The following is a 20861-nucleotide window of genomic DNA, read 5'->3' as shown; positions in this document are numbered from 1 at the left end:
CCAGTAACCACTTAACACTATGTGTGCTGTGCGCTCGTCCATCCATCTAAGCAATAAATAAAACCCGCTCGGTGGAAGATCTTCCTTTCGTCGTTTAAGACTTCGACACTGGTGATCCCGACGTGATTCCCTCTGTCGTTAAAACATCCCACAGATTTTATTTCTTTTATTTATCTTCGTGTTAATGTTTTTCTGGGTGTTCAATAAAGCAAAGCCACTTTAATAATATGTATACCTATGTATTGCGAATAGCAATATTAAAACAATTTTTCGTTCGCGTAGCTCTAATGTTATCGTGTCAGGATATATTTGTCTTAGCTTCCGGTGCGCGCTAAATGTTAAAGATATTACACGCTGCTACCCAGAAGCGGATTATCCGTAAGGCAAACTAGGCACGTGCCTAGGGGCGTGTAGTTACAAGGGGCACGCGAGCTCAGTATTTTTAAATAAATAAAGAAAATAACATAACTAAATGTCCTGGTCTAAAGTCTAGGGTTTGATGATACAACGTCATCGTAATTGCAAAAACAACTAGTTAAAATTTATAGTATTATGATGGCCATTTATGGTCAGTACAGGGGCGCCGATAAAGTGATTGCCTAGGGCGCTCCTGGACCTTTAATCCGCCACTGGTGCGACCATTTGGAAAAATTTAATATCATTAATTCTGATCTCAGATATTATGGTTAATACAATCATTTGATTTGTCTGTATATACCTACGAACATTCTCTCCGAATCGTTTTGTTTAGTGCGTTTCATTCCAGTCGCCATTGGACCAGTGATCGCATTGCACGCGTTTTAAATCGAATAGAGTTTTTTTACAACCAATTTCGCGCGTGTTTATTTTTGTGTTGCCAATTAAAACAATATTTTTTTGTTAAAATTTTTGGTAAGTTCCTTTTGATTTGCTATTTTATTTTTGTTCAATAACATATAAATTAAGTTAATTAAAGTGATGTTATTATATTTAATATGTATTTACTTATTAATCGCAACCAAAAGTTATATAATGAAAGTTTATTTAAAAAAAAATCCATTAACATTATACAATTCAGAAAGGGATATAAATATTTGTATTAAAAAAAATGTTATCTTTCTATAGGTACTTTATTTTGGAGACTTAGACAAGCCAAAATTGTAATTAGGGACTGATTTCGTTTAAAAATATAGAATGATTATTAGGTATGTGGTTTTATTAAAATAAAACTTCAATGTGTTGCTCCGAAAGTACAAAGAAACGACATTTAAAGTTTATTTTATAATCTTGTAACTATCTAAATAGAAATTATTTTTATAAAATTTTACACAATGACATATTGTTTATCTGTCAAGGCTTTTCGACTTTACAACATGTCGACAGCGCATGCGTGACATAATTCAAATTAAAGAAAGGAATAACTTTCTTTACCTACAAATATTCTAATTTAAATGGTAGATTTTACAAATATTTTTAATAAGTACTGACATATGTGTAAAGGCCATTACATTTAACCACCTTAACAACCACTATTCATCAAGTCTGTAATAAGTGATGTTGATGCTGTTATCAATGCAATTTATTTCTCAAAGATACACTTACGAAATGTCCGATTTAGCGACATGCTTAAAATCACATATAAAGTGTTGTTTCAATTATTATTTTTGGAGTCAATGCTTTTTCACAAATTAATTATTTTCAAATTGACTTAATATATGAAATTGTTCTTTGAATTCGATATTCAGAGATAGACAGGCTAGCTTTGTCCAGCTACCAATAAGTAATACGTACTATTCGAAAAAAAAAAAAAAAACAGAACTAATACACCAATAGCAATATTAAATGGATATATTTATCAACTTTACGTAATTAATAAACAACACACCTTTTAGCTATCAAAAACAAAAGCCATTGCATTTACATTATCCTAGGAGTGTGGAGATTTGTAATATACGTCTCTGAAGAAAGTCGTATTTTTTTATTTACCTTAGCTGATGGTCTAGAGCAGTGATTCTCAAACTTATTTCTTTTACCGCCCCCTTTGAAAATCAATTATTTTTCAGCGCCCCCCATTTTTTATACACCCCTAAAACTTTAAAACCACAAATTCATTAATTTAATTAATAAATGTTGTATTAATTTTAGTAAATGTAGTACCACGTAGTACATATACCTAGTCAGGTCATAAATTCTGTCACATGTTTAATGTAAAATAATTGAAACAAGTTTATTCATTATGTAACCATTCATATACCAAAATGAACTTAACAAAACATAGATTCTTATGACACTAAAGTTTATTCAAAATGACCTCCGTGATTTTGAATACAGGCCTTCAATCTGCGCGGCCAGTCGTCTATCGCAGCACGAACGAGGTCCATGTCAATATCGGCGGCTGCCTTAATCAAGGATGTCTTGAGTGACTCCAAATTGGGATGAGGCTTTGAGCACGCCTTTTCCTCCAAGTGTTGTCATATCTTGTAATCTAACGGATTCAAATCTGGACTGGAGGAGGACCAGTCTTCGTGCCGGATGAAGTCGATTTCACGCGCCGCCAGCCAGTCTTGTGTGCTCTTCGCTCTATGAGCTGGCGCCGAATCTTGTTGGAATACCCAGTGCCTGTTATTGAACATGATATGAGAAACAGGTTCCACAAGGTTCGTTAGGACTGTATTTTGATACACAACTGCATTCGTTTTTACACCTTTCTCACAAAAATGTACCTCTGTTAAGCCCCAATAAGAAACTCCCAACCATACCATGAGCGAGGATGGAAAATGATCTCGTTGGACACGCGGAATACGGTTGCTCGCTTCTTCACTACTGTGTGCGTACACCTTATCATTTTGTTTGTTGTAGCTCTCTTCTACGGTAAAAATTTTTTCATCCGAAAAAAGAATATCCCGATATTTTTTTCCCGCGTACCGCTTTAACAAAGCGCGGCATCTCTTCAGTCTCAGGTCCATTAGAGAGCATTCAAACGATGTCCTGTTTTTCTTCGATATGCCCGAAGCCCTAAGTCTTCATTTAACACCCTTTTCACCGTGGTTCTGCTTAACCCCATCTGAAGGGCCAACAGTTTCTGCTTACGTTTGGGATTTCTTTGAATTCGCGCCTTCACAGCTTTTATCACTCCTGGAGTTCTAACAGACCGAGGGTGACCACTTCTTGACCTGTCATCTACACTAGAGTCTTCATTGTATCGTTTGATGGTACGATAAACGAATCTTTTGGTTATATTCAAATTTTTCAGTATGTTAAAAATTTGAATTGGCGCGTAACCGCAACGATGCAACGCAATAACTGCAACACGGTCTTCTTTAAGCGTCCACTCCATATTTAAAAATGAGTAAAATTCTAATAGTATGTTTTTTTATTTTTATGAGCAATTCGAAATTCGAATTCAATAAACTTTTTTGTGGCCAGCATTCTAAAAGAAAAGTTTTTACTGTGTGACAATACTTATGACCTGACTAGGTATATTTGTAGATGCTATTATTGTTTCTTCATATTATTATATGTCCGTACATTGCTACAGAGCGTGTATTTGCAAATTTGCAAAGTAAAAATGAATTCTTCTCATCAACATGTTTGTTAAAATTCAGAATTACCAAAATAAATTGCTAGTTCACTGTACTATTACTATGCTAATTTATTAGAACGAAACTATTTTTGTTGAATATCTTTCTCATTAATATAAGATTCTCATCATAAGATAATTAAAAATTTCTATTTCGACTAGTAAATAATACTACTAACAATAATAACTTATTAAACTACGAATAAGCTAAACCTGGAAGTCGTAGAGGATTTCATTTATCTGGGCTCCGTCATAGCTAGTAATGGATCCTCCGAAAAGGACCTCAGAAGGCGAATCAGTATGGCAAAGAGAGCTATGTCCCAAACGGACCGTGTTTGGGTGGCATTTTTCTCTACGGCGCAGAGACTTGGACCCTCAAGAAAGCCGACCGCCAACGCATCGACGCGTTTGAGATGTGGTGCTGGAGGAAAATGCTCGGGATTCGTTGGACAGAACACAGAACCAACGAATCCATTCTTACCGAGCTCAAGATTCCAATGCACCTCCGCACTCTCAATACCTCAGTCCACGTTGCTATCCACACAGCCGAGGACAGGCAGGAATGGCGCAAGATGATGTAGGAGAAAGTTATTAGAGGAGGCCACGACCCTCAGCACTGAGGATTATCGACGCAAGAAGGAAGGAAACTACGAAAAATAAATTAATATCATTTCGTATTATAGATAAATATGGGTAACTTTTCATAGAATTTTAGTTTAAAATTTAGAACTGGTTCAAATAAAAACCGCCGCCTAAGTCAGCGTTTTTATTATTTGTAAAAATTTATATCTATACTAATATTATAAAGAGGAAAGATTTGTTTGTTTGTATTCAATAGGCTCCGAAACTACTAAACCGATTTGAAAAATTCTTTCACTATTTGGAAGCTTCACTATTCCCGAGTGACATAGGCTATATTCTTTTTTGAAAAAATTAGGTATCCTTACTAAAACTCCAATAACCCAAGGTGTAATTTTTTTTTACCTAAAATATTATTTACGTCGCGTGCCCTACGAAAACTATTGATGATAGAATAAAATAATGTACTACGACTTTGTAAAAAACATTATTATTTACAAAAAGTGTCGCGACAGCATATGTCTAACTATTATAGTTATGCCGCAATAAGTGTTCTTTTATTTAAAAAATGCCCCTGGTAAGACACGGAGTGCCCCCCTATCTTTGCCGACTGGTGGCTTCCTACTTGGAGGACAGATCGGTCACGTGTACTGAGCACGGTGGGATCGTGCACAGGTTCCCGGTCGTACGCGGTGTTCCACAGGGGTCGGTGCTCGGCCCCCTTTTGTGGAATATCGGGTATGACTGGGTACTGAGAGGTGCCATCCTCCCGGGCCTAAGCGTAATCTGTTACGCAGACGACACGCTGGTTATGTCCCGGGGGGAGTTTTGCTGAGTTTGCTCGTCTTGCCACCGCTGGGGTGGCGCATGTCATCGGCAAAATCAGGAGATTAGGCCTCGACGTGACACTCAGTAAAACCGAGGCCATGTGGTTCCACAGGCCGCGGAGAGTGCCACCTGTCGATGCCCATATCGTGGTTGGAGGCGTCCGTATCGGGTCGGGGTGCAGTTGAAGTACCTCGGCCTGATTCTGGACAGTCGTTGGACCTTCCGTGTTCACTTTCAGAACCTGGTCCCTCGTTTGTTCGGGGTGGCCGGCGTGTTAAGCCGGCTTCTTCCCAACATCGGGGGGCCTGACCAGGTGACGTGCCTTATACGAGGCGCGCGCGTGGGGCCAGTCACTGGCCGTGGGGGTAGCGAAGTTACTGCAACGGCCGCAACGCACCATCGCGGTCAGGATCATCCGTGGTTATCGCACCATCTCTTTCGAGGCGGCGTGTGTACTGGCTGGGACGCCGCCTTGGGTCCTGGAGGCGGAGGCGCCCGCCGCTGACTATCAGTGGCGGGCTAACCTTCGTGCCCGGGGCGTGGCGCGTCCCAGCCCCGGTGTGGTCAGAGCGCGGAGGGCCCAATCTCGGCGGTCCGTGCTGGAGTCATGGTCCAGGCGGCTGGTCGATCCTTCGGCTGGTCGTAGGACCGTCGAGGCGATTCTCCCGGATCTTGTGAATTGGGTGAATCGTGACAGAGGACGCCTCACTTTCCGGCTCACGCAGGTACTCACTGGGCATGGTTGCTTCGGTGAGTTCCTGCATCGGATCAGAGCCGAGCCGACGGCTGAGTGCCACCATTGTGGTTGCGACTTGGACACGGCAGAGCATACGCTCGTCGCCTGCCCCGCATGGAAGGGGCGGCGGCGTGTCCTCGTCGCAAAAATAGGAAACGACTTGTCGTTGCCGAGTGTTCTGGCATCGATGCTCGGTGACGACGAGTCGTGAAAGGCGATGCTTGACTTCTGCGAGTGCACCATCTCGCTAAAGGAGGCGGCGGGGATCGTGAGAGATGCACAGGCCCGCCGCCATCGAGCGGGGTCCAGGGAGGCGAATCTCGCCCAAGCCCTGGCTCTCTAAGTTTTTCGGATCTACCTCACATGTCGGCCTGGGGACCGGCGAAGGGCACCTAAGAAGACGACGTGCAAGCTGATCTGCTCACGTTTTACGCATGAGCATCCGGGTGATGGAAGGCCGGCTATCCTCAACTCACGCTGGTTCTGACCCAGCGGGGTATTCCGTAGGATAGACCATTCTAACCGGCGCCATCTAGGCGGGTTTCGGACAGCCTGCCGACCGAGAGGGCTGGTGGTCGTGGCGCCGACGACCACCAGTCCGGCGTCCCGAGGGGGAGGGTGATGGGAGAGATGTGCTCCGCACTAAACGCTTCACTTTCCCCCCTTTGCCTTTTCATGAGCTCTGTCTCATGCGAGGTTTGGATGCTGGTTGTTGAGCGACAAGAGGTTTTAGTCGGTTCGACTCCGACATGCCCCGCCCTCTATCCCCTAGTGAAGGGCGGAAGTCCGGCGATTTCCTCTTGACAAAAGAAAAAAAAACGTGTGGCACTCGGGAACTGCGGTGGTAAAGCTATTGCATAGCATTTTTTATCAACTTATGACATTATAATTAGACAATGATAATTTAATATTAAAACAATAATAAAACAAGACCACGCTATATTAAACCTCAATAAAGGCAAAACCTTAACTGTCCCCTTCATACTCATAAGCTAAACCGTGCGAGAGAGAGATGGGCAGACTTTTCATGATGCGCATGCAGTTTGACGTCACGCCACGCGCTTATTCACAAACACTACACAAGCGCAACGTGTGAATGTGTTGAACGCGAGCTACATGGTAGGCGGAGTGAGGGATGTTAGGTTTTTTTCGTTACGGAATTTCATGATTCGGTCGCCGCGCTCAAGGCTCGCGATAAAAGCTATGCAATAGCTTAAAAATGTATGAACTTGTAATAAAATCTCCTTGGCTATACTATTTGTATCTGGCTGGTTTTGGTATCATTAAAAGTTTAAGTTCGAAAGAAGATAATTCTAAATTAAAATTAGGAAGATTTGTGATTTTATTTATTTTTCGTACTGTCAAGATGAGTGAATCTAATGAAGATATTCGATACATTTAAAATTTTACTACAAAAAAGGTAAAAAAGCAACGCCAGCCGTGAAAAAATATTGCGATGTTTATGGACCTAGTGCAGTGTCTGTGAGAGTAGCACAAATTTGGTTTAAGCGTTTTCAATCCGAAAATTTTGATGTCAAAAATGCACGTGGCTCTGGCCGCCCTATTATGGATAAAATCGATGCCATTTTTGAAAAAGTGGGGCAAGTCGGCATATCAGTAGTTATGACGTAAGTGAAGAACTGGGAATTGACCACAAAATAGTTATGGCGCATTTGAAAAAACTGGGTACACAAAAAAGCTCACTGAAAGAAACCTAATGAACCGTGTACTCATTTGTGATTCTTTATTACGACGTAATGAATCCGAACCATTTTTGAAGAAGCTGATAACTGGTGGTGAAAAGTGGATCACGTACGACAAGAACGTACGAGAAAGGTTGTGGTCAAAGGCCGGTCAGGCTTCACAGACTCTGGCAAAACCCGGGTTAACTTGCAACAAGGTGATGCTGTGTGTGTGGTGGGGTTGGAAGGGCATTATACATTATGAGCTGTTACCACCAGGCAGGACCATCGATTCTAAACTCTACTGCGAACAACTGATGAGATTAAAGCAAGAAGTTGAGAGAAAGCGGCCGGAATTAATCAACAGAAGGGGTGTGGTTTTTCATCACGATAACGCTAGACCTCACACATCTTTAGCCACTCAGGAAAAATTAAGAGAGCTTGGCTGGGAGGTGTTAATGCATCCGCCGTATAGTCCTGACCTTGCACCTTCAGATTTCTACCTGTTTCGGTCTCTTCAGAATTCTTTAGGCAGTGTCAGGTTAACATCACGAGAGGACTGCCAAAACCAATTGTCGCGGTATTTTGATCAGAAGCCCCAAATTTTCTATAGCAATGGGATCATGTCCCTACCTACAAGATGGCAAAAAGTTGTTGTGTTTGTGTACGAACAAAATGGTACCGACATACTTAGTTAAATGCGAATAAACTATATTAAAAAATGTTGTGAATTTTCTTAAAAAATGCGAAGATACTTTTTCCCCAACCTATTATTATATAGAAATAAAACAGTAAGCAATGTTTACAATAAGTGAGCTGTTAAGGCTTACTATACTATTTGACATTGGACGGTAATGGGTAAATTAAGTAAATGAAATTACAAATTTTACAGCGCCCCCTTAACTCACATCAACGCCCCCCATTTTTTCCTGGGCCCCTTAACGCCCCCCTCTAGGTTTCAAACGCCCCCCAGGGGGCGTTATCGCCCACTTTGAGAAAGACTGGTCTAGAGGGACCATGCCAGCGTAACCGGGCTAGTACATAAGCTCACGGGGCTCAAACCTGACGATGTTGCTAGCTCCTCCTCCTCCTCCTTGCGTCGGATTCCTCATTACTGAGGGTCGTGGTCATGGCCTTGAAACAGTTTGTTTTTTATAACATGTCCTTCTGCAGAGGCCTGAAGGTTCGCCTCTTTGGAAGCTTCGGTAGCATACTTCACACCATCCGGGTACCGGGTACCGAAAGGCGCCGGGCGTCAGCCGGATCACCCGACAGATCACTTTCAAATGTTTTCGTTTTTTCATTTCTCTGTCCATGACTCTCTTGGGATGTAATTGTGGTGGGTTCCCACGTCCTTCCACATCAGTATTTCGAAGGGATTTAGTCCTTCACGGCAACTGGTCCCGCTCCGGGTCCCTGGTTGGATCCGGGGGCTGGGTTATTTCCCGCCGCCCAGTGCTCGGCGTTGATGTTTTACGGTAGGAATGTCCAGCTCTACTCAACCCTCCTCTTTTCTCATCCGGGCTTGGGACCGGCAATGGCAGAATCTACCACATAAGTGCTACATTAGCTAGAGACGACCCATTTCGATAAAGCAACACGACACGAAAACCCTCTCATGGTGGCCACTGTCAACTACATTGCCGATCCTGCGGACCAAAGGGTTTTTTTTTTTTTTAATTGCTTAGATGGGTGGACGAGCTCACAGCCCACCTGTTCTTAAGTGGTTACTGGAGCCCATAGACATCCACAGCGTAAATGCGCCACCCACCTTGAGATACAAGTTCTAAGGTCTCAGTATAGTTACAACGGCTACCCGACCCTTCAAACCGAAACGCATTACTGCTTCACGGTAGAAATAGGCAGGGCGGTGGTACCCACCCGCGCGGACTCACAAGAGGTCCTACCACCAGTAATTACGCAAATTATAATTTTGCGGGTTTCATTTTTATTACACGATGTTATTCCTTCACCGTGGGAGTCAATCGTGAACATTTGTTGAGTACGTATTTCATTAGAAAAATTGGTACCCGCCTGAGATTCGAACACCGGTGCATCGCTCAACACGAATGCATCGGACGTCTTATCCGTTAGGCCACGACGACGTCGAAGTCGAGTTTAGGTAGGAAAAATAACCGACCGCCCTTTAGTAAGCTCGCGATGAACATGGAGTAGGTACAAACGTAACAGGTTTATTTGAGGTTCTGAGGCAAACGCTCCATTGCCCTTTGTAGGCAGACGATCATGCGGCCCACCTGATGGTGAGTGGTTACCGTCGCCCACGGACTTCAGCAATGCCAGGGGCAGCGCCAAGCCACTACCTACCGAGCTTGAAGTTAAATTTAAAAACAACCTACCTAATTATCAAAACTATGTAGTTTAAATGTATTGATAAACTTTTAGCATTTTCATTGATCGGCATCTTGACTCACAAAAAAAAATGCCGCAGTATTTTATTCCGAAATTAGAAAAATGCAAGTACTTTACATCATGTTACACAGCGGCAAATCTTGAGAGCCCAGTGTGCTTAGTGCGAGTTTTTTTAACGTTCTCGATCACGTAAAAGTTAACTCAAATTTGTATGGAGTTGGAACAGCGTCCCTAGCAAACGAGGGGAAGTCTCGCACTAATGACACAGAGCTGTGAATCGTAAGATGCGTCCAAATTACAATCAAACATACCAAGCTAATTAACCGTGTTAATAATAAAAATATCTATATATTAATACGCGAAGGAAAACTTTGTACCCCTTTATACGAAAATTGCGCGGACGGAGGAGTATGAAATTTTCCACACTTATAGAGAATATAGAGAAGGAGTGCAGAATGCTAATATTTTTTTTAATTTGCCTAAAAAATGCATTAAATCAATAAAAAAAAACATTACACACACTACCATGTATTTGACGCACACACGCATGCATACTGTTTATTTATTGTCAAACTTTTGTTCTTGACGTCTGTTGTCAAATTGAGAATAGATTAAATATTGTTTGTCTTTATTAATATTTTTCGATAGTGTAGTCTTGGCGAAATTTGTGATTATAGAAGTTTAATAGTCTTTGAAACTAGAATCCTAATAGTGTACAAACTTATAATTTCAATGAATTATAGTCGAATTTCGACTACCGGGCGACCACTAGTTAACTTAAAAATACGAATGCCCTGTTCTCGTAGCAATTTTACTGCCGCGTTCAAAACTAGATTTATGTGCCTCGAAAACATTATAGAAATCCGGCTGTGTTTATTGTGTATGTGACCGCGTCACGCGATGTTACAGTAAACTTACGGAAGTAACGCTGCGGACGTTTTGTATTGACGAAGAAAAAAGAAAACACAATTCCCGTTTGTGTTTCACGACTTCGGGCTCTCTTTTGATTAACATTAGGCGATCTGTTAGCTACGTTTGTTAAGGAATGCTTTCCGTGACACCAAAGAGGAAATACGGATGGAGAGGCATCATCAAATAGAAGTCAATCTCTCATCGAGAGAAATCATGATCCTTAGTGATGAGGAAGACGATGCGAAGAAGAATAACGAACTTATGCAGGCACGTAGTACATTCGCATTACGGACAATCAACTGACAGAAGGTGGTCGAGCCAAAGACACTATACTGAAAGAATAAAGAACTATACTGAGACCTTAGAACTTGTATCTCAAGGTGGGTGGCGCATTTACGTTGTAGATGTCTATGGGCTCCAGTAACCACTTAACACCAAGTGGGCTGTGAGCTCGTCTACCCATCTAAGCAATAAAAAAAAACTTTTTTTTCCCTACCAAAGCTAAATAGGCTTGAGAGGCTATTTCAGCGTAACCTTAACTAGTAGGTGAGCTCACGGGGCTCAAACCGGATTGTTGCAAACACTGACCCTAGCAAGAGCAGTGCTTCGCAGAATCTACCACCGGATCGGAAACGCGATCCACTGAAAAGATCCGACGAGAAACTCGGTGGGCTGTGTCTATGGGTTAATTTACTCGTCGAACTCTTAGTGGTGGGGACAGGACGGTGACCGGTGCTTGAGGTACCTAAACGCACCGTTAATGGATCTGGAGGATCCGTAATGACGTGTTTAGGGCGACGTCGACTGTTTACCACTCGGTCTACGGGATCAGGAATGACCCGCAGTGATGGTATGTGTGGCCCCAACTCCATAACCGGAATGTTTTTGTTTTCAATGTTATGTCATGCACAAAGAAGATTCATTTACTAAATTAGATGATAATCAATATTAATTTCTGTTTCTAGAAGTCAACGAACACATTATAAGAACAAAACGTATTTATTACCTACTAAAGATTTTATTGAATTAGTTACTTTGACATTGATTTATTTTCTCGTATTTGTTGGCTTGTGTAGGTAAGTTAAAATATTTTTTCTTTTATTGTTATGGCGCGCGGCTTCATGCAATGCCATTGTTAGCAGTGCTGTGTTAAAAATCTTTAATTATTATGTACTATAAAATAGATGCTTTATTTTACTGGTGGTAGGACGTCTTGTGGGTCCGCGCGGGTAGGTACCACCGCCCTGCCTATTTCTGCCACGATGCAGTAATACGTTTCGGTCTGAAGGGTAGGGCAGCCATTGTAACTATACTCGGATCTTTAGAACTTATATCTCAAGATGGTTGGCGCATTTACTTTGTAGATGTCTATGGGCTCGGGTAGCCTCTTAGTACCAAGTGGACCGTGAGTTCGTCTATCCATCTTAACATTAAAACATACAAAAAAAATTTATTGCCCTTGTAGGCAGACGAGCATACGGCCCACCTGATGGTGAGTGGTTACCGTCGCCCATGGACTTCAGCAATGCCAGGGGCAAAGCCAATCCGCTGCCTACCGTTTAATAATCTCCACAAGCCTCGTTTGAAGAAGGACATGTCATAGCGCTCGGGAAACACCGTGGAGGGGAGCTCATTCCGTAGCCGGATGGTACGTGGCAAAAAAGACCTCTATCTAAAGATCTAGTGTTAAGTGGTTACCTGTGTTTTTTTTGCGTAATTACTAGTAGGACCTCTTTTGAGTCCGCGCTGGTAGGTACCACCGCCCTACCTATTTCTGTCGTGAAGCAGTAATGCGTTTCGGTCTAAAGGGTAGGGCAGCCGTTTATATACTGAGATCTTAGAACTTATATCTCAAGATGGGTGGCGCATTAACGTTGTAGATGTCTATGGGCTCCAGTAACCACTTAACACCAGGTGGGCTGTGAGCTCGTCCACCCATCTAAGCAATAAAAAAAAAACAACAACAAAAAGGCACTCGTAAACAAAAGTCAAATTGCGAACCTCCTCTTTCTTCGGAAGTCGGTTAACAAAACGAAAGTATGTATATTTCTAATTCAAAATTTTACGTAATCATTGTTTTATTTTAACATGGGAACGTTATGCAAGTACAAGAAAGACCCATGCCGGACCATTGTTCAAATGTTTCAAACGTTAGATACAAATGTATAATAATTTCAATGCGAAAATTCAATTCATTTCCTTAACAATGCGTTTGTGATTACTTTCTAAACTAGATTATTCTGAAGTGACTCGGTAAATTATGTTTAGACTGCCAAGTCAATCATATACAAAAAGGTATTATTCTTTTGCAATAAATCTGCAAAAAGTATATAAAATAAAAATAAAAAATTCGCCCTCGCTTCGCTTCGGAAACTGTAATTCATTATTGATTTCTCCACTATTTAATGGATGTTATTATACATATAAACCTTCCTCTTCAATCACTCTATCTATTAAAAAAAACCGCATCAAAATCCGTTGCGTAGTTTTAAAGATTTAAGCATACATAGAGACAGAGAAAGCGACTTTGTTTTATACTATGTAGTGATTTAAATAAATTATTGATCATCATCATCGTTCTCCTGCTCTTCTCCCAGTCACCTGGTGTTGGCGTAACATGATTTGTGTGGTGTCCTCTCTTACCCATATCGTCTTTCACGCAATCCATCCATTTCTTCTTAGGTCTACCTCTTCCTCTATATGCTTCCACATTCATAGTTAACACTCTCTTACCAACCTCGTTTTCATTTCGTCTCATCACATGTCCATATCATCCCAAACGCGCACTTCTCAGCTTCTCTGTCACAGGTGTCACTTTCAGACTTCCTCTAACATATTTTTTTTTTTTTTTTTTTGCTTAGATGTGTGGACGAGCTCACAGCCCACCTGATGTTAAGTGGTTACTGGAGCCCATAGACATCTACAACGTAAATGCGCCACACACCTTGAGATATAGTTCTAAGGTCTCAGTATAGTCACAACGGCTGCCCCACCCTTCAAACCGAAACGCATTACTGCTTCACGGCAGAAATAGGCGGGGCGGTGGTACCTACCCGTGCGGACTCACAAGAGGTCCTACCACCAGTAAATAAATCAATTATTATTAAGCATTATTAAAATAAAGCATTATTGCTTGGCAGCAGAAAGAGTAACGCCAATGTGGGCTCACAAAATCTCTATAAATAACTTAAAATATAATCTGTGGACTTTGTCTCATATCCCTTAAGCGCCTTATTCACGTTCCATCTTGCTGTACGTCCCGCCAAGGCCATGCACGATGCACGATGCAAAAGGATCATGAATAGGCTTGACGTACGTCGATAATTATTATTAATTGTTTGCTGGATTTGCACGACCGATTTTGCGTCCAGCGAGTGCCCCCACCACCGCGAACGTCGTGCAGATAGACAGTGAATAACGCTGACGTACGTCAGAGCGGTCCTGCGTCGTGCGTGCTTGATCGTGTGTAGACTTGCTGTACAGCAAATTTAACATTTAGAGCTTGCTTCGAGAGGAGACTGCACGTCAAAATAGATCGTGAAACACTTTCAAGATTTATTGAAAGATATAAGTTCCACATGTTTGTGGAATGTCTCAAGACTATATGAATAAACAAAAAATAATAAACGTATTAAAAATTTTTAGGCCCATTTTAGGGGAAGCTGCAAGGATTGATAGCGTGCGTAAAAAGTGATATTAATTATTTGAGTATACTCTGCACGTTTATAAAAATCATCCAAAACCTCTTGCTATTTTTTGCCTCTCTTCTGCTGCTGCAGCTGACAACATCAGAAGGACTCCCATTTTTGGCGTTTTGATAAAACAGCTGGCATTTTAAATAAATTAAAACCCTCTCATTTAATTCGTTCGATTTATACTGTTCGCACTTGCGGCCTTGAGCTGACGTACAGCCGTGATGGATCGTGAATAAAGCGCTAAATGCATCGTGCATCGTGCATGGCCTTGGCGGGACGTACAGCAAGATGGATCGTGAATAAGGCGCTTTAATGTGGACTTTTTGGCGGGAACGCGAGGAGTGAAGTTGTGTGATTTGTTTTATTTTGTCTATTTAGTGTTTCTTCAAGTTTAAATGTGTAATAACGGTGGTTTATTAACTGTTTAATATCTGTGAAAGTGCACAAATGTGGGAAAATGAAACAAAGCCGCTGGACGCAACTTCTCGGGATCCTCCAAAAAGTCCACTGAAAAAATCTTAGTAAATGACCACCATTTTACTAAGATTATATTTCATTCCATATCATCTCATTTCATTTAATTTCATCCCAGTTGATTAACGTCTCAAATTAATAATTTTTATTTCATTTCACTCCATATTATCATTTTTCATAAAAATAAGAATATAAATTAAAATAAGACATGACTTAAAGGTCTTAGTTACCAGGTCATAAAATCCCTTTAAAAAAAAATCCCTTAATGTCGAGACTTTTTGGCGGGAACGCGAGGAGTGAAGTTGTGTGATTTGTTTTATTTTGTCTGTTTGGTGTTTCTTCATGATTAAATGTGTAATAACTCGCTAATAACGGTGGTTTATTAACTGTTTAATATCTGTGAAAGAGCACACATGTGGGAAAATGAAACAAAGCCGCTGGACGTAGCTTCTCGTGATCCTCCAAAAAATCCACTGAAAAAATCTCAGTAAATGAGCACCATTTTACTGAGATTGTATTTCATTCTACATCATCTCATCTCATTTCATTTAATTTCATCCCAGCTGATTAATGTCTCAAATTAATCATCTTCATTTCATTTCATCATTTATCATAAAAATAAGAATATAAATTAAAATAAGAGATGACTTAAAGGTCTTAGTTACCAGGTCATAAAATCCTTTAAAAAACACATTATAATTTGCCCACATTGTTACTACACAAGTTACATTCGTATCACTCGCAAGTACCTCGTCAAGCGTCTTACATAATGTCCACGGATTTTTCAACTCAACTCGAATACATTCCTTTTAAACTAATCTTGTCATCGGAAATCGAACGCCTAAAATGTCCATACTTCGATTTATCTTAAGTTTAATTTGACAGGAGTTTTGGCGGGAACGTGACATGTTATCCGTGTGATTTTGACAATTTAGTTTTTTTCTTTTTTTACCTTTTACCTTGCAACGTAATTGCAGGACGCTACGTCCCAAAAGTAAATAGTGGTCTTTTTAAATCACCATTATTTTACGGATAATTGTCGATTCTTTTTTATTAACTATAAAAATGAACTAAAACGTCGAGTTGATATTGACTGTGGAAAATAAAAAAAAACAACAACAACAATAAAATTATGTAATTAAATTGAAATTTCTAACAGCGAAAGTTTTGTTACCGATGTGGTAATTGTAATTGGATTTATAATAAAATTTTATGGGTTTCAATATAAAGTAATTAAATCGTAGTAAACAGTACAACGTGAAATGAAAATTGATACAAAAAACATTAAGTTTAGTAATAGACTGAGTAAATCTACTAAGCCTGCTATTAAAAAAGCTTCAACAAAAAAAAACGACAGGCAGCGGCTTTACTGGCGTTGATGCCTATATATGAGTAACTTACCTTAATCAGTGTTCTTAATGCGAGTTTTTTAACGATCTCAATAGTAGAAGGTAGGTCTCAAAGTCTTTGACTCAACTTTGATCTTATCGCTACCAAGCGTCACCTTTAGGCTCACTACGGCTTATATTGGTAATTACAGAGTCCCTTGCTATTAACAATCTTTTTTTTTTTGTTGCTTAGATGGGTGGACTAGCTCACAGCCCACCTGGTGTTAAGTGGTTACTAGAGCCCATAGACATCTACAATGTAAATGCGCCACCCACCTTGAGATATAAGTTCTAAGGTCTCAGTATATTTACAACGGCTACCCCACCCTTCAAACCGAAACGCATTACTGCTTCACGGCAGAAATAGGCGGGGTGGTGGTACCTACCCGTGCAGACCCACAAGAGGTCCTACCACCAGTGATTACGCAAATTATAATTTTGCGGGTTTCATTTTGAAGTGAAACTTCCTTATCGGCGTTGGAAAAAAATTTACCGTCACATTTTTCGGTTACGCGTCACATTTTTCCGTTACGCGCCATCTTTTAATTAACGGCTGTATGTTCTGAAGTATGGATGCGCATTTGAGAAACCGACCTCATGTCTCAAGGTGGGTCACGGAATACATTTTGTAATTGCAATAATCCCAGGTAACCCACTTAATATCACGTGGACCGTGCTATTATTGTTATTACGTAAAATAATAGGAAGAAAAGTACCAGGGTATTATGATATCAAAGAGATGTATTATTATAACTTTACTCTGACGTACAGCCTTCTTTATTAATTAACGGCTGTATGTTCTGAAGTATGGATTCCGATTTGAGAAATTGACCTCATGTCTCCAGGTGGATTACGGAAATCATTTTGTAATTCCAATAATCTCAGGGAGCCCACTTAATAATATCACGTGGACCGTGCTATTTATTACTGTTATTACGTAAAATAATAGGAAGAAAAGTACCAGGGTATTATGATAGCAAAGAGATTTATTAATAATTAACGGCGGTATGTTCTGAAGCATGGTTTCGGATTTGAGAAATCGACCTCATGTCTCAAGGTGGGTCAAACTTCACGAACCTCAGGAACCCCATTTAACACCACGTGGACCGTGCTATTATTATTAATTTATAGGAAGAAAAGTACCAGGGTATTATGATATCAAAGAGATGTATTATTAAAATGCTGTAATAATCTTAGTAGCAAAAAGGTAAAGTGAAATAATTGTATTATTTGTATTCATGTCTATGATAATAAAATCCTTTTGTTTAAACTTTATCTAATTTAACTTTATTTAACCAATTTCTAGAAAGTTGCATGTAGATCATTTTTCGAAAAATAAGGCCATAAACAAGTTTCACTTCTTACGTGTGTACACTAGTACACGCACACATTTTTTTATTACACGATGTTATTCCTTCACCGTGGAAGTCAATCGTGAACATTTGTTAAGTACGTATTTCATTAGAAAAATTGGTACCCGCCTGCGGGATTCGAACACCGGTGCATCGCTACATACGAATGCACCGGACGTCTTATCCTTTAGGCCACGACGACTTCAAAAAAATTATTGAAACGCATTTGATTTGAGTCGTCTATTATCAAAGGTGGCAATCTGTGCATTTATAATAATAATAATAATAATTTATTTATTAACCTTGAAACATTTACACATAACAGTTTGCTAAAAACTCTCCACACTAGGCACTGCCTGTCTCGTGGAGACAAAAAAATGTTATTGATATGGCAATACAGATTGATTTGAATATAATCGTCTCCTTTAAAGAATACGGTTCAAAACCTGCATTAAATAAAGTATTAACTTAACCTGTTATTTATCTAAGATGTCGTTCAGAAGAGTTTTGTGACTGCCAATGGAATACAAAGTCAATAATTCGTTTTTCTGATTTACCAATAATTGTCCAAAAGTCACATTGCCGGCTTTGATAATAGTCGACTCATTTCAAATATAAACAGGTCTTCGGTTATACCTTCAGAATACGTACTAAATGATTATAATTTCTTTTATTGCAGAAACGATCGGAAAAATACCGCCTGGTTACCGCAGTATGGTGCGTAGAAATAATTTATAGATTATTTATTTGCTTACCATCGAAATTCGACCATGGTACATAGTAGAGCTCACAGCGCACCTGGTGTTATGTGGTTACTGGACCCCATAGACAACTACAACGTAAATGCCGTCATCCACCTTGAGGTATGGGTTCTAAGGTCTCAGTATAGTTACAACGGCTGCCCCACCCTTCTAACCGAAACGCATTACTGCTTCACGGCAGATATAGGCAGGGTGGTGGTACCTACCCGTGCAAACTCACAAGAGGTCCTAACACCAGTAAAAAACTTAACATAAAACTTACGAAAGAATAAAAAAAAAATACATTCAAATCAAGATGCACCCAATCTTAAATTTTTGATGTTTTCTTCTAGTGGCTTCGATTCTGTCTCATCGCATCGATCACAACGGCAAGCACACAACAAATAAACAATGTAAGTATTGCATTTTTTTTTAAATTACGCTTACAATTTCAACTTTGTCTTGTAATGAATAAAGTCTTATTTAGTTGTTGAAATATAAATTTGCAATGTCGCATTTTTTTAAATTTTTTTACTGCTTAGATGGGTGGACGAGCGCACAGCCCACCTGATTGTAAGTGGTTACTGGAGCCCATAGACATCTACAACGTAAATGCGCCACCCACCTTGAGATATAAGTTCTAGGATCTCGGTATAGTTACAACGGCTTCCCCGCCCTTCAAACCGAAACGTATTACTGCTTCACGGCAAAAATACGCAGGGTGGTGGTACCTACCCGTGCGGACTCACAACACGTCCTACCACCAGTAAACAGAGAACAGTAAACAGCATTTCTAGATATCCCTAAAGCCAGTACCACCAGACTTTGGTATGAACTTCTTCCACGAGGTATTCTGAGCGTTAAGACATGTCATTCTTGATACGGTATTTGCTAAGAGACTTTAGCGGTAGACAGCGACTTGACCATGTTTTTGGCATTGCTAAAGTTAATTACTGACGGTAACAACTCATGAACCGATGGTTGGTACGCTTAGCTACCTATTTAGACAAAAAAGCTTCCCGCACGCCCTACCACCAGTCAAAAATTAACAAACTTCAAACCGAGCTTTCACGCGAACTTACAGTACAGACTGACAGGAATATATTAATTTATCTACTGAACAATGAACGAACCAAAGCTTCTAATTCTATTACGCAACTAACAGGAAAAAAGCTTCGCATTTACTTCTAATAATAAATAGCCCTTATGTTATATAAACTGCGTATTCAGTTACGTAGGTACTTATATCATTATTTAACTTGGTCCAAAGCTTTAGAGAAAGTCATCGGATACTTAAAGTGCTTTAGACGTGTGGTTACGAGCGCTTTATGATAAATCGTTTTGTGTGATAACATAGATTTGTCGAGCCAAACTAACTATGAGTACATGTTACCGGCAATCTGTATAATTCAGGTATTCTATAAAATACCTAGGTAATGTATAGAATTCTATTGTATGATTATCTACGTGCAACATACGCTCACTTGAAATGTAGTAAACGTATGCAATCAACATTTCAGATTTTATATTAAATTACAAATAAATACTAAATTAATAATATTAAATAATAAATAATAATACTAGTAATTTAATAACTAAAATATATATTATTAAAAGGAGTCCCGTTAGGCAAGGTCCCGAAGATACTGGCAATAATATAAAAATATAATGTAATATAAAAAAATATATATAAAAATTAAATAAGATACCAAAATGAATATATAGAATACATAAAATGTTGAGGTAATGTATGAAATATTATGAATATTATTTTCCAGTATATACTTTACGTAGGTCATATATGCAATTCCTAGATATTGTATAGAGTACCTGCCGTACCACCGCCAATGTGTAAAATAACTATATTTGGGCCTGTATTTATCAATGTTATGTAAGTAAGTAGAAGGGTATAAAATGACAGACAAAAATAACACATTAGATTTGCTTAAAATCAACTTTATTAAAATGTACAGTTAGTAAGTAGTTAATTAGTTAGTAAGTCGTTGTGGCCTACAGGATAAGACGTCCGGTGCATTCGTGTTGAGCGATGCACCGGTGTTCGAATCTCAGGCGGGTACCAATATTTCTAATGAAATACGTACTCGTACGTACGTATTACGAAATACGTACAAATGTTCACGATTAACTTCCACGGTGAAGGAATAACATCGTGCAATAAAAATTAAACCCGCAAAATTATAATTTGCGTAATTACTGGTGGTAGGGCCTCTCGTGAGTCCGCACGAGTAGGTACCGGGACTCCGCCTATTTCTGCCGTAAAGCAGTAATGCGTGTCGGTTTGAAAGGCGGGGCAGCCGTTGTAACTATACCTGAGACCTTAGAACTTATATCTTATACGCTATAGATGTTTAGGGGCTCCAGTAACCGCTTAACACTAGGTAGGCTGTGAGCTCGTCCACCCATCTAAGCAATAAGAAAGAAAGAAAACAGTTCTCATACAATCTTTATTCAAAGGTAGGTATTTATAGGAAAATCACAATCAAATAACATTGAACTTAAAATTCTTCTGGATTAACTAACATAAT

At 39.8% G+C, this 20861-nt stretch overlaps 1 protein-coding gene across 1 annotated transcript in view; it reads left to right on the top strand.

Annotated features, from left to right (window-relative positions):
- Positions 1–770: 770 nt before the first annotated feature.
- Positions 771–20861, top strand: part of LOC101746552 (uncharacterized) — a 36529-nt gene continuing 16438 nt past the window's right edge. The window contains exons 1-3 of the mRNA XM_021353430.3: positions 771–891; positions 18255–18292; positions 18669–18728. Of these exons, the coding sequence (XP_021209105.2) occupies positions 18290–18292; positions 18669–18728 (63 nt within the window). The 5' untranslated portion in view covers positions 771–891; positions 18255–18289. The remainder of the gene's footprint in view (positions 892–18254; positions 18293–18668; positions 18729–20861) is intronic.

The sequence above is a fragment of the Bombyx mori genome, chromosome 24 (assembly GCF_030269925.1).
Source record: "Bombyx mori chromosome 24, ASM3026992v2".
In the NCBI taxonomy this organism is placed as follows: domain Eukaryota; kingdom Metazoa; phylum Arthropoda; class Insecta; order Lepidoptera; family Bombycidae; genus Bombyx; species Bombyx mori.
This window is presented reverse-complemented; position numbering and strand designations above follow the sequence as displayed.